This window comes from Gallus gallus, chromosome 11 (genome assembly GCF_016699485.2).
Source record: "Gallus gallus isolate bGalGal1 chromosome 11, bGalGal1.mat.broiler.GRCg7b, whole genome shotgun sequence".
Classification (NCBI taxonomy): Eukaryota; Metazoa; Chordata; class Aves; order Galliformes; family Phasianidae; genus Gallus; species Gallus gallus.
The window spans coordinates 17,013,475-17,028,055 of record NC_052542.1 but is presented as its reverse complement, the minus strand read 5'-3'; the positions used below and the strand labels follow the sequence as shown (position 1 = coordinate 17,028,055).

At 43.6% G+C, this 14,581-nt stretch overlaps 1 protein-coding gene across 2 annotated transcripts; it reads right to left on the bottom strand.

Annotated features, from left to right (window-relative positions):
* Positions 1 to 243: 243 nt before the first annotated feature.
* MTHFSD (methenyltetrahydrofolate synthetase domain containing) lies at positions 244 to 14,107 on the bottom strand. Of its 2 annotated transcripts, none has more exons than XM_040707247.2 (8): positions 14,061 to 14,107; positions 13,831 to 13,934; positions 12,280 to 12,393; positions 11,416 to 11,529; positions 9,285 to 9,375; positions 8,874 to 8,986; positions 8,542 to 8,667; positions 244 to 916 (listed from the first exon to the last, which is right to left on the bottom strand). In XM_040707247.2, the coding sequence occupies exons 1-8, from the start codon at positions 14,086 to 14,088 to the stop codon at positions 401 to 403; spliced, it is 1,206 nt and encodes a 401-aa protein (XP_040563181.1). In that variant the 5' UTR covers positions 14,089 to 14,107; the 3' UTR covers positions 244 to 400. The 2 variants fall into 2 exon arrangements, with proteins under 2 accessions (XP_040563181.1, XP_040563180.1); XM_040707246.2 differs by lacking the exon at positions 12,280 to 12,393 and adding an exon at positions 12,120 to 12,233.
* Positions 14,108 to 14,581: the final 474 nt, after the last annotated feature.

The following is a 14,581-nucleotide window of genomic DNA, read 5'->3' as shown; positions in this document are numbered from 1 at the left end:
CAGATGACAGAACACAACCACCTCCCTCCATGTGGCTGCACGCAGCTACCAGAGGGCAAGTTTTTGATCCAGGCTTAACAGATGTACACTGAAAAGCAAACCACCCCAAGGCCAACGAAAAACAAATACACAGAGTGTGGTCACTTTGTGGATAACCATTTAGAGAAAAGGCTCCTCTGTCATCTATCTTGACAAATTCACTTTGCACATACAACTGCAGGAAAGAAGCAAGCAAGTCATCTATGAGATGTATGCTCATTTATTTGAATATATGGCTTTGCGTTTGTTGTTTAGCCTGTGGAGATCACAGCACATACTAATAACCTTGAAAACTTAGGTCTGCTTCTTGCAAAACAATAAAAACACGCCTTTTTTTTTTTCTTCTTTCCTCTATTCATATTCATGTCTGACTATTGATTTCTACTTGCCCTTTGTTTCTCTGATTCTTGGCCAGCTCAACTCGCAAAGTATTGCCCCCGAGGCTCAAGCCTTTCAAAGAGGATACAGCACTCTCTGCGGTTGCTTTATCCTTGTAATCGAGAAAAGCCCTGTGCTGTGCTCCCTGCCAACTCACTCGTAAAGGAGCTGCACGGAATTCCCTTAAAGCACATTTCAGCTCACTCACTCTTAGGTTGGGAGGTATGTTCCCCACATACACAGTAGTAACCGTGCCAGATCCCTCTAATCTGGGACTTAAAGAATCACTTTCAACATACTGTTGTCCTGCTTGAGCTGAGCCCATTGAAGCTTGTGGTCTTGTATTTCCATCCATTGCCTTCCCATTCAATGCTGCTGACTTGCTGGCATTTGCCAGATCTGGCTGCTCATCTTGGAGGGTAACATCCTTGCCCGCCTGCTTCTCTTTGTACCGAAGACTCTTGAGGATGGGGATTTTCCCCAGCATCTCATAGCTGACCTAAATATGGAGGAAGACAGACATAATTATGAGTTCTCTTCTTCTTCCAGAAAAAGATGACCATCAGGACACATTTGTACCATAAAAAGAGAGGAACTTTATTATATTGCTGCCATTCAGAGTGCCAGAGCATTCAAAATGCTACTAATTGTTGGCCGGATTCTGAAGTTGCTCCCTAAATACACACTGCGGGACAAAAATAAACATTAGTTACTCTTTAAGCAAGCACAATGTAGATCCAGCAGGAAAATCAAAACCAAACTCAGAGCTGGTTGATTTTGACATTTATTTATCAGGGCTCTTTCAGATTGGCATTCTCATTACTATCCCTTAACGTTTGCTTTGACCGAGGCCCCGTGCTCCTGCTTTGGCAAAGCCTCACAGGCCTACAACTCATCAGCCCATGAGGCACTTTCATTCTGCAGACCTCCTTGCTTTCTTTACCCCTGAAAACAGGATATCCCGTAGGTTGGGTCATACAATGGGGAGGGACCACGGTGTTAGCTTGCAGCTGGGGAGTGTGCCTTGCAGTGGGGCTCCTACGAGTGTGGGCACAGCTGGAGGCACGTTCTCTGGTTGTGGAACATCACCACAGCCCTCCCTCCTGCCCTCTGACACCACACACCACCCACAGCTACTCAGTGGATCCCACAGCAGTCTGCTGGGCTGGATCACAGAACTGAAGAGCGCCTGAACACCGTACTTTAAAACTGTGAGCCCTCTCTCCCTCCATCCAGCCCCAGTTCATAAGCAGCTTTTCTGGAAGGGCTCTTCCTCTCAACAGCTGAACCCTATCCATCTCAGGCATGAGATGCCCCAGGCTGTGCTCAGCGACTGGCAGGAAACACAGTGGTTCCCTAGCTAATGTGGTCTAGCTCTTGGCTTGCAGACTGCAGTTGGAAGTAGCAATAATTCGTACTTGGCTGCTGGACAAGCAGAACATCCATCAACACAGGATCCAATTCTTAAATTTAGGGAGCAAAACAGAGCCTGGGGAAGAGATGCCTGAGCTAGCAGAGACCCAAGCTAATAGCCCACACAGTGTGAGCAAGCCACTCTCACAGGATACTGCATCAAAGCTTAGGAGCCACAAACTCAGCAGGCTGTCCTGGGCTGGCACTAGCATATCCTAGCTAGAATATACCTGCAGATCTCAGCTTAGAGCCCGGGAATTCCTGCTTCTACAGTTCAGTCAGACAGGTTTCCTATTCTGTGAAGCAAACAAGCAAACTTTACTTCAGGCTGAAATGAAGTAAGAATCCAAGGTTACGTACAGCCCAGACTAACTCCAGCCTTGTTAATCAAACAGCAGAACATGGCTAACAAACACAAGCAGAGGCTACCTCTGTTCTGCCACAGAGCAGACCTAGAGTAAAGGTGTTGAGGCAAGGACTTCCTCTGGGGCGTTGGGAGACTCTGAAAGGTACATGGCATTTTCACATTTTCAAGACCTATTGCTCTATGGACTAATTTGTTTTTCTCACCCAGGAATTCATGCTGCTGGGTCTGACAGCAAACTCCCCTTCCCTGGGCAATACAACAACAAACCAATGGCTGAAGCCATCTTACTTCGTTTTTACCAGCCAACAATTAGGAATATTTGTTGTCCTCTGTCAAATTTCTATGTGAAATGTAAGCTCTATGCTAATTAAACCAAACAGGAAAAACATTATTCTCATGTAGCTAATGACTCCTGGGCCCAAAGCACAACCTTCACCTATTACCAAGTGTATGCACAGTTCCTTTCATCCTGAAATTAAACTCAGTTCCTAAGGCACAGACTGAGTGTTCAGTTAGAAGGATGAACACCATCAAGAGCAAGCCCTCACTACTTTACAGGTTAAGAGAACTGATAAGTAGGACATTCAGAGAATCAGCCTGGAACCTACAGTCTCTCAAGGACAGACTGAAGATTTAGATAATCCAAGGGCCAGCATACTTTCTCCTCTCACTGGAGAGGCCAGCACTTTCAGGCACCCAACTAGAGCTCCTGTTTCAGGACCCATGCTAACTGGGGAAGATGCAGTTACAATACTATATATGGCTTGAGAAGGACAAAGAACTGATTTTTATAACGCTGAAGCTCTGATCATCAAACAACACCATGAGTGGAACCCATCATTACCTGAAATTCAGCCCTTTGCAGGGATGACAGTAAGAAGCCTCTACACTGTCACAACAAAGGCAGTTGATCTGGTACTTAGTTTTATTTGCAATAAAAACATTGTGGGGGAAAAAAAAAAAGACATCCTTGCAGCTGGACATCATCAACTGACATCCTTCTGCCACAGAAGGATGACAAGAGTATTTACCTTTAGGCTAGGGTCTAGGAGGAACTTTCAGCTGGATCAAAGCTCTCCAATATTTCCCTATTTTTTGCCCCTTTTATGTCAAGGAAAGGCAAAAACTCAGTTTAGGTACTCAGAGCATCAATTCAAGAAACCACTCCACCACCCTTTTTGGGATGAAAGAGGTAAGAAGCAAAAGGGCAAAAGGGGCAGTGGGTGGCACAGGAAGGGACAAAGCTTGTTCTGCTCTCTTGCAAAATACCAAACAAAAGAACGCCTTTGTGGTAGTACAATGTGTTGCTAATTACGACCATGCAAAAAGTTTCCTTTGTCTTGTGAGATGTGGAGGACTGCGATGATTTATTTCCAAGTGGAGAGAGTCCAAAGATATTCCTCCTCTCTTTCAAACAAGCTGCACGTTTTTTGGTGCTGTGCCGGCTGATCACTCCTCCCTAGCCTTGTTTAGCACTTAAGGCTAAGCCAGGTTGCAATGGCCTTGGGTTCTGCCCCCAGTAAGTCATCTTGGTCCCATTATGTGGAACTGGGCAACCCCAGTGGCTGAAGCCTCTTTCCTTGCTCCCCACATCCCTCTAAAGTCAGGGCCAAACCATTTATTGATGTTTGTAAACTTTGTATTGAGTGTTGGGAATTAGTTAAATGATTGGCTTTGGCAGTGAAGCCAGCTGAAGAAGTTTCCTATTATCCCTTGACCACCAATTCCCCGGCCACTTCCACACTTCAGCCTTCTGGGGTTGGACACAAGAAGTGCTTGTGGGTCTGCAGTACAAACTCTGTAACTGAAGTGATTCAGGTTAAAAATAACTCCACCAAGGGCAATTAATCATTTAACAATCCTGCCTACTCCCTGCCATGGCTGAGAGAGCCTTGGGGAAAGAGGACAGCAGGGTAGATGAATTCTTCTGGCACACAATTACCAGGCTATGGGAAAGGAGCTGAGAAGGGAAATGTGGCCCCTCTCTGACAGAAACCTGAAGAAAACAGAGTCTGGGATGCTGCCTGCCAATAAAAATCTCCCAGCATTTAACCCTGAGCATCCACTCTCATGGCACCTGGTTTGGTCACAGGACAAAGGAGTGGCAAATGGACTTCTGTAATGTCCCTGCTGGAACATCAGGGCTCTCATCAACCTCTGTTATTCCAGAAGAGTGAATGCAGACACTTTCACTTCTTTGCTGGAAAAAAAAATGAAAGATGTGTTTGCCCTCTGACAGAATGAGTAATGCTGACCCCTGATACAGTGCAGGCCAAGCCAAACACCACTTTGATTTCCCTGGCAACAGAGGCGGCACAGTTCTGATGTACCTCAGATGAGGAAAGGACAGCTACAGACCAGAGAGGGTGCTCGGTCTGCTGTTTGATTCTATTTCACATAGCTACCCATCTCGGTACACCAGCTGATGCAGGAACACGTGGCACAAAACGGATATAGGCACAGAAGGCTGAGAACAAAACCAAACAATCTTTAGTAGAGGAGATCCATGAGCCCTTCCAGGTATTGAGGCTGGAAGGCCAGGGGCATTTAGAAGATTCACCTCTGCCCACTCTGAGGGTGGTCTGACCCTAGGCTCCTCAGAAAGGCCTCCAGGATAGAGCCCAAATCTCACGTTGTCTCCTTAATCAGTTGCTTGTTTCAAGGAGCACTCTATTCACAGGGGTTTAAAGCATGGACAAAGCCAAGAGAGCTAGGACGGGCCAACACAGTTGAACATTTTATCATTCATTTGCACAAAATGTCCAAATATGTGCACGCAATCCAAAGGCATATTTCTGGGAGCTGGCAGCCCATGAAGTCTGCTTGTGTCCCTCAGGAGAAACTTATGAAACCCACATTTGGAATTCATCAGCAAAAACTGATTCTGTGGACTCTGCAGCAAGGGTTAGATTTGCAAAGGTGTTGAGAAGTCTAACCATGCATGGAAGTCTGCCCTGGTCATGTTTTCTTCTCCCTCCGCCCCAAAAAACACTGCCAAAACCAAAACAACAAAACAACTTTGGCCAAACTGACAGTAATTTTCTTCAGATGGCAACAGTGTCCCTGCTAAGGGTTTTGCCAGCTTATGTGTGAAGTTTCTGAGCTCTGACAGAGCTTATTTTACATTCCAAATGTTCTATCACAGACCCAAATCAAGAGCTGTTTGTTGTCAGTGTCTCCCTGCTACTGCACACTAAACATCAGATCCAGGGATTCTCTCAGTTTTGGAGACATCATTTTGGAAATGTCCTCTCCTACTTCTATAAAATTCTCAGTAAAAATGTGATTGAGAAAACAGAAGGAAATGCTTGCTGGAATGCAGTGATTTTTCCACCAACTTCTCTCATTTTCCTCCTTCTGACCCCAACTATTTTAATTGGTCTATATAGCTTCAATTTAAAATGAGCGCTGCACAAATAACTTCGTAATTGTGACAAACATAACTGACAGTGTCACAGATAAAGATCAGAGTTCCCCATACAAAACACTAAATGAGAAAGTAGTTTCACGGATTTAGAGTTCCCAGAAACAATGGGTCAGATTTTCAAGAAAGATGAAGCCAAATAACTCTCCCCTGGCATCCAAATAAAGTTTTCCAGAGTTCTCAGCTCTTAGCAGCCCTTACTGTCCTCCAAGAGCACTGAGTTTTCAAAAACCTCAATTCCAGTGCAGAAAACTTACCTGTGTAAACACTCCAGTATTGCCTTTGTATTTAGATGTGTTTCTAGAGTGTCTAGCACTTATTTTGGTAACGCTTCTTTGGTAATAGTATTGCAGCTCTTATACTTCCTTTGAAATCTTTAAAAAAAGTTAGCATTTCTATGACAAAAATCACAGCATGTGTTTGAGTTTTTTTGCACCTGCTCCCATTCTTGACTCACTACTAATGAGCAAAAACACTCCAAGAGAACACACATCTCCCAGCACAGAAATTTAGCCTGGAGAGGTGCATTTTGTTTACCATGCAAGTACCCTTTTACCTCTTTGTGAGCAGAAAACAGAACATACCTATTAATGGCTATTTATTAATGCCTAACAGCTCCAAAAAAGGACACTCCTTGCAACAATGCTTAGCAGTAATCCCGTGTTTGCAAACACCTTTAATTCAGTTCATAAGTCATTGTCTTGGCCTGATCCAGTGAAGGATTCGTTTGTTTTTGCAAGGTATTTTACACATCACCCTCTTAAAGCAGCTAATCTGCTCTATGTTGACAAAACACCATATTCAGAAGCAGGCTATTTATTTGCTCACTATCTCTAGGTTCATTTAGTTTTGCTGAGAGAAACAGGAATACAACAGCAAAGCCAGGATTTAAAGGAGAAAAGGATGTAGAGAAAAGGATGAGAAAATGAGGTAGAAGCATCCAGGAAAATCTGCTGGACAAACACTTAAATAGCCACGATCAGATCCTACATGTTTAACACCCTGACAATTGGTTAGACCTCCCACCTCCAGGATTCTGTGCAAGAACTGATCATGGCTACCTCCACAACCACAAACAAGATGTATGCAAGCTGTTCAGCTCTCTGTGCAAGAATAAAGCTAGATTCTTTCTTCACACAGACAAGACATGCTGTTCTCGTCCCAGAACAACAGAAACATTACAACTATCCCCACTCTAGTATTCTCCAGTATTTTTTATCTAATCAACACCAGCTCTGAAGAACAGCCAAAAGCTGTTTTGTGTTAAATTAGCACTCGGCATCTTTTTTTTCCTAAAGCTCAGTCGTGTAAAGTGCGTTGTTCATAGTGAAAGCTGTGTAAAATCCAGAGAGCCGTATTCTTTAAACACCACCACTAATTTTAGACACAACTCTGCCAAGCAGCTCCTCAAGCATCAGACACAAGCCCAAAGGAGTTGCAACAAATATTTTGTAAGCTTTTGAGTAATATATTGTAACACTGATCTTGACATTTTCTCTGCAAAGGGAAGAAGAAACGCTAAAGTAGCACTGAATCTGATACACTGCTTGGGGACTGACTTGACTTTCCACTAGCAAAAACTACACAAAGATTCAAGGGCTGCTGCAAGAGACTGACCCCCAGACCTTTAAAAAAATGTCACTAGCAAAGGGAAGGAGACAAGGGAAAATAAAAACATCAGCAAGGCCGCTTACTGAGGCTGCTCTGACACCAAGACAGACTACAATCAAAAGTATGTTGGCAACTCCATCCATGTTGGATGGAGCACAAGGGGTAGGCCTTCAAAACAATTACATTTAATAATATCCTAAAAAAATTATGATTCAAAAATAATTCAATGGAAAAAATGCAATGGTGTAGAGGAAGCTTACATTTGTTAATTTAATTGATTTTAACCTCGAGTCCTCAACCACGGTCAGGGTAAAATACTCTCCCACTATAGGAGTAAAAATAGTTCTGGATGCAGTTGTCTGTTGTAGATCTGTCACCTTAATAAATTTAACTCTTTTTACTTTGTTAAATGCTCGCTAACCAAAAAATGATTGCCCTAAAATCATTCACTAATATTTCCAGAGTGGTTTCTGCAAAACAAGGGCATACTATTCATCATTTTACCCAATCAGGCAGGATTGGGTCTGTTCCCTAACCAGATAATTTCTGGAATGAAAATCTAATGATCTACTGACAAAGAAAATGTTTTCCCCGTCATAAATTTACAGTAGAATAATTTAGGAAATGCTTTTCTGAAACCATTTGTGGAACTGCTGAAGTTTCTGACAACCTCTGGGGAAAAAAAAAACAAAACAAAACACAATACAATGATTATCAATAAATATTGATATATGATTTCAAGTGGTATCAAGTCACTGTTCTTCCACTTGAAAATAAGCTCCTGACACAAATTCATCTATCCTTTGGAAGCCAACTCCAGACATTCATTATGTAAACAGCACTGTACCAGACACTGTAAGCCATGCTTTTGTTTTACAACCAGAGCAGCACACATTCTGTTGTTTCCTCACTGTCTAGTGCCATAAAGCTATCTCTGAAGTAATGCCTCCAGAAATTGAACAGAGCCAATTTTACAGGGGAACACGACATCTAAGGAGTGGAAGTCTCTCACTATGTAGCCTATCACTGAAAACAACTACAAGAAATATCTTCCTTAAAAATCACACCAGTGACTCTCCTCCTATAACCCATTTCACACTGCAATTCCAGCTTCAGAAATACACATCTCCTCATCATTACGACCATTTAGAAGCCACTCAACATGTATGCTGTTTTTTCGTTTCATCTTACCACCACATTTGCTGTTCTTACAAGTATCTAAATCACTAGATGTCCTTATATGTAATTTTCCTTAAGGAATTAAAAATGGGGGACTTATCAACAGAATGTTGGTAGCAGGTTAACTTGCCTTATGCCACAGTATTCCATGTGGTTTTGGTCGTTTGCAATTAGTCTTGATAGTTCTAGTTGGTGTGAGTATATAATCAATGGTTAAATCGTGATCACCAAGGAGCTCTTCTGCTATGTCAACTACCTACAAGAAACAAGAGATTTGTTAAAAACAGATTCAGTAAAATTACACACAATCCTGCTGTCTTGTAACATACAAAAATCTGTTAGTGACAGTGGCAACAGAGCGTAAGTGCTACATCAAAATAATTCCAAACCTCTCTTTCATATGCACCATTCAGAAGACGACAGTTCCAATCTGTCATTTAAGAGTGGGTATTTTAAACTTACCTGGCAGTCATGCACGATAGTAATCACAGGTGTGTCCTCTGTCACTGCTCCCATTGACACCATCATTGCATATTCCATGTCTGCATAACCTTCTCCTTTTCCAATTCTCCAGCCTAAAGCACATGAAGCAAAAGGCGTGAGTAACCAAAACATCATAGTTTTTAATTTGACTGAAGGCCAAAATAGTGGCCTGCGTGCTCTAAATCCCACTGCTGTCTGTTGACCAAATGCTGGTGACATTGATTGTGTGACAAATCCCTGAACCCAATCCAGCCAGGAAGAAAAAGACAGAACTCCAGACCATAATTAACATCCAGCAAGGTTTTGGGGCCCACCAGAAGGTAGATATAACCTACTGACATTGTGAATCTCACAGCCTCCTCCTGCAAAGCTTACGAGACTTTATCTTACCTTTTTCAGAGACAGCCACTGATCCTACAACAACCAAGTCCACTCGTGCTTTCCCATCAAGACCCACAGGCACACTGTACTCTTTTATGCCCTGCAAGAAAAAGATAATTTTAGGTTCACAGAGTGCAGACTTCTAGCCAGTGAGCCTGAAAGCAAGAGCACGTTGATAAATGCAAGTAACTACCCATGTTCCAAAGTGTTTCTTCCATGTATAGCCAAGTTGCAGATGGCTGGAAAGCTATCCTCTAGGGAATCCTAGAATACATTTTCTACTACAGTGAGAAGCATTTTGGCATGCTTCAGGGAGAGTCAAGAGAGGTGAGCTCTTTTCCAAGCAAGGTTACTTATTTAGGATCAAAAGCTCGTGTCTGAAACCCTCAATTCAGCATCTGTTTCTGAAAATGAGGACAAATGAAACTTCCTACCCTACTACTACTAACTGGAAGTCATAATACGTAAATTCATGTCTATGAGCAGTGCCAGAGCACTAGAAATTCTTAAATTAGCTCTCATGTACAAGTCATGGGGTTAATTTAGACAGACAGCTATAGCCTCAAGATGTTAAACTGTACCTAAAATGCTTTACTGAAGCACAACCAGGTACAGATGCTCTCCATTTTACACTATATATGTTGCACTACCGATTTCTCCAGACCCAAATCTTTAAAAGCATATTCCAGATCTCCCAACATGTTTCCTGAGACTGCATTCCTCAACACTTTGTTGTGTGATCAACATGTAAAATGTGCCACAATCAAGCTATCTTTACCAACAATTTCCTAACTAAAACACTAACAATGAGCAGAAAAATATAGTCCTAACGAGTGAGAAGAAAAACCTTCATAGAATCATAGAACTGTTTGAGTTGGAGGGGACCTTAGTTGAACCTTACATAATCCTGTCATCCTTTTTTTAACTCTCCTTGCCCCCTCAGTCACTTCAGGCTCCTCTCTAAAGGAAACATCCTAATAAAACTCTGTCCAGTGTTGCAGAAATGAAAGACAGCGTGGCACTTTAGCTTTCACACATGTACTACGTAAGATGAACCCTCCTCAGACCAATTCAACCTTGTACTAAGTTAATCCCTACAGTGAAAAGCCAAACATATTCAGCGTGGATCATGAGACCTAAAAGATGGGTAATGTTGGTATGACGATCAGTAATAACGTTCATTATCCACTTCACAGCAGTGTGGTAAGAACTGCTTGCAGAGTGCTTTGTAAATACAAACTCTTAATAGCTTTTATTCATTAGTACACATAGTGGGGGAAAAAAAACACACTCATGGAGGTAAGATCATAGCTCAGATATGAGGCCTGAAACAGGTCAAGAGAAAGGTCTCTTTCAAAAGTGATCTTCAACACTGAAAAGCTTAAGTAGTTAATGGCTTTAATAGACCTTCCAACAAAGAAAGTTGTCACTAATTACCATTCATTTTACAACCCTCCATTGTACACAGGATTACTCCAGAACTGCTTTTAGCAGGAGATAAGCTGCGGACTGTTACATTTTCACAACAAATAAGGACGCATACAAAACAGCACAGGTTTCTCTGCCAAATGACTTCAGCTGTACAGTATGACATTTTAACAGCAGAGGGCAGCAACGTACTGCATTTCAAAGAAAACCGTTTTGCACACGTTATTTTTGTACTTCAGTTGGGGCAAAAAGCAGAATTCACACTTCTTTAGACTTAAGACTGGAAAAGAACTGATCTCTCCTACTAATTAACTCTGAATGTTTTAATCAACCAGATTAGGTGAAAACTAGAAAATCTAAAACTTCCCTTATAGAGTTTACTAGCTCAAAACTGCAAAATATGGGAGCGATATTTACCAGAAGCATAAAGATCCAAGCTACCCATGAAAGCTGCTTGTAATTTTCCAAGAAGTATTCACAAAGTATAGATACCATTTTATTAACAAATTAACTAATAATAAAAACAACTGCATTGCTCTTTAAGTACTGCCAAAAAAAATCATTGACGGTGGATGCACCCACAAAACCAGAAACAAGATATTAGTTGAACAATATTTCAGGTAGCATCTGGTATTCCAACTTCTAGCTGGACCACTGTAACACAACACTCTTCCAGATGTTAATTCAGACTTGGCCTATATTGCGTTCCTACCTGAGATGTAGCACATATCCGCAGTGTCTCCTTAGTTGCACCTGGAGGTGGAACAATCTTATTGAACAGCCCACTCCTCAGACGTGGTGTTGGAACCAACAAAGTCTTCCTTGCCTGTGGAACAAAAGGAGTTACCATCTTAAAAAGAACCGGGTCCATTTTATACCAAAGAAACATTGTTACTGTCCCATAAGTTTCAATGTGGTCAATTGCCTTATTTGCTCTGAGCAGTTAGCATTGGTGACCGCGTAGTGGTTGTAGATGAATCCTCACTACAGCAAAATTTCAGACAAGGTTTTATTTAAAAAATAAAGGTGGGTACATACCTTTTAGTCTAAAGTATACGTTCATAGATACGTTATTCATAATAGTAAGCTAGTGAATACACAGATCTGATGCACATCTGTCCCATTGATCCTGTGATAAATCTAAGCCAATCAGAAGCAAGGCTAACCCGATGTGTTTTAGGAATTAGAGCAACAAGATGAGGAAACAGCCCCCCAGAAACATACTAATTTACCAAAACAACATGTGCACCTTGGTCACTTGCCAAAAAGGCAAAGATATGCTGTAATGAGCAGCCTTGTGAAGCTTAGGATGGGTAAAACTCCTGCAGGAAAACTGAGAGGAGTTGACCAAGAGGTGCTGCCAAGCACTGTACTGTTGCCCCACTCTCCTTCCCACGGGCACAGAAGTGCTGTTACCTGCAGCGCAGCTAGCCGAACACCTTCCAAAGGTTTGTCTGGGTCCACTTTGATCTCACTTGCTCTGTTGAACACATCAAGCTCTTTAATAGAGCAGCAAGCCTGATGAGACCCCTGTGCGAAGACATGAATCAAAAGAAAAGAGAATGCATTCACTTACTTCCAGCGTTAGAAAGCGAGCATTCTTCTGGGGAGCATCGGGATTTATTTTTACAGTATTGGCAGCTTTGAACTCCTCTAAACCCAGAAGCCTTGTCGCAGCATGAGGTGCACCCTGTTTTCATGAGATATCAGCACATCACCAAGGAGTTCAAAGCAGAGAGAGGACATTTTTACTCTTTCATCCTATACAGACACTGATTTTAAATATAAGGAACACACTGCTAATTTTGTGATACTCTCTCTGAGAATAACAAATACCAACAGAGGCTGAGTACTTGACTAATAAGTTGCAGACTGCAGACAAAAAAGGGGATCTGGGTATGCTCCCTTTGTCTAACTTGGCTCCCATTCATACCTGCCTCAAAGCTGGAGTGTAACTGTCCATTTTAGACAATGAACACAAATTTCTTTAAAGACAAGCCACAGGCTACTTCTGGATGAACAACTTTCTGGACAAGGCTCTCTTTACTATATTAAACTCAGAAAATTAAGTTCTTAATCAAGTGACATGCCAGAACTTGCAAAGCATGCACTCTTCCCACTGAGTGTTTTTAACTCTGATGTCTTCTTGCTTAAAAGAGCAAGAGAGGCTCCCTCCACCCACTTCAGCACCTATTCTAACATCGCTCTTCTCTACACCTTAATCAGTATGGGTTTTTTTCTACCTTAATTCTATTTTGCCCTTTCAGCAAAAGGGAAGCTAGTGTCCCAGTGTTGCTCATGGGCCAAAACACCTAGCTCACAGTCCCACAGTGCCAGTTGGGTCGCCCTTTCTTGAATATACAGCAAACACAAGGGTGCATGCTTTGAGCCCACATCAGCATGCTCTATCCTCCCAGGAAAAACCCTAGAACACACACAATCTCAGCTTTCATAGCGTGATTTGAGTTGAAAGGGACCTTTATAGGTCACCTAACTCAACTCCTCTGTAATGAACAAGGACACCTACAGCTAGATGAATATCTCCAGGAACACGGAATCCTTCACCTCCAGCCTACCTGCTCCAGAGCTTTACTACCCTTACCGTAAAAAAGATTTCCCTATATCCAGTCTAAAACTCAGCTGTTTTAGTCTGAAGCTGTTTACCTTTGTGCCATCACTACAGATCCTGTGCTAAAGAGTCCGTCCCCTTCTTTCTTATAGCCCCCCTTTAGACGCACGGCTCTCAGGTGCCCCCAGAGCCCTCTCTTCTCCATGCTGAACAGCCCCAACTCCCAGCCTGCCCTCATAGGGGATGGTGTCCCAACCCTGAGATCATTCATGGTCTTCCTCTGGACACAATGCCACAGCTCCATGTCTCTCCTGTACCGAGGACTCCACAACCGGACGCAGTGCTTCAGGGGAGCACAGAGCAGAAGGGCAGGATCACCTCCCTCACCCCGCTGAAGGCCTCGGGGCATGAAATTCGTACACCTTCCCCGTCATAAACGCATTTATCTCACCCAGAAGGTGGCTTTACAGCTCTCTGCCACCCCCTACCGTCGCTCCGCACCTGCGCAGCCCGCGGGACTGTGCCTGGGGAGCGCTACAACGCTGCGGGCCTCCGTACCTTGAAATTAGGGATGCGGTGATGCACGGGCCGGGGGAACTCAGCCAGGCCGCTGGCCTCCAGGTAATCCCACACCTTCTCCCGGATGTCCCCCTTGGAGGCACCTGAAGAAGGGCAAAGCTCATGCTGCGGAACGCGTCCATGCCTTCCCGCCCCCTCCCTCACGCCCAACGGTCGCCCCCCAGTGACGTCACCAGAGCGCCCCGCCCTTCGGCCCGCGCCCCGCTCACCCGCGCGCAGCCGCACGCCCTCCTGCATGGCGGCGCCGCCGAAGGGCGGTGCCTCTCTTCGCCCCGCCCACTTCCGCTCCAGGCTACGGCGGCGTGGAGGGGACAAAAAGAGGCGAAAGCGAAGCGCGGTGTTGAGGCTTCAGGGCTTCGGGTGGGGCAGAGCCGAAAGGGAAAGGAGGGGAGAATGAGCGCCCCAAAAGGAACTCCTCCTGCAGCAATGGACACTATGGTCTGCCCTCAGCATATGGCCCTGGACCCCCTCAATCCCAAAGGGGACTGAGGTCAGATTGGGAATTTCTGTGTAAAAAGCAAGGGCGCAGGAAGAGCACAGCTTTTCTAGCAATCTGAGGAAAACAAACAGTAAGCACACAAACAAGCAAGCCACTTTTAATAAAATAAAACCTTGAATCCGTGGCTATATTGTTTAACATTGCCCATACCCAGCCTCAGTGTGGGATCCCAGGCTTACCAGCTCCCACAAAGCATGCTTCTTGCCTGCATTGAATGGGATGGTTAAGTGA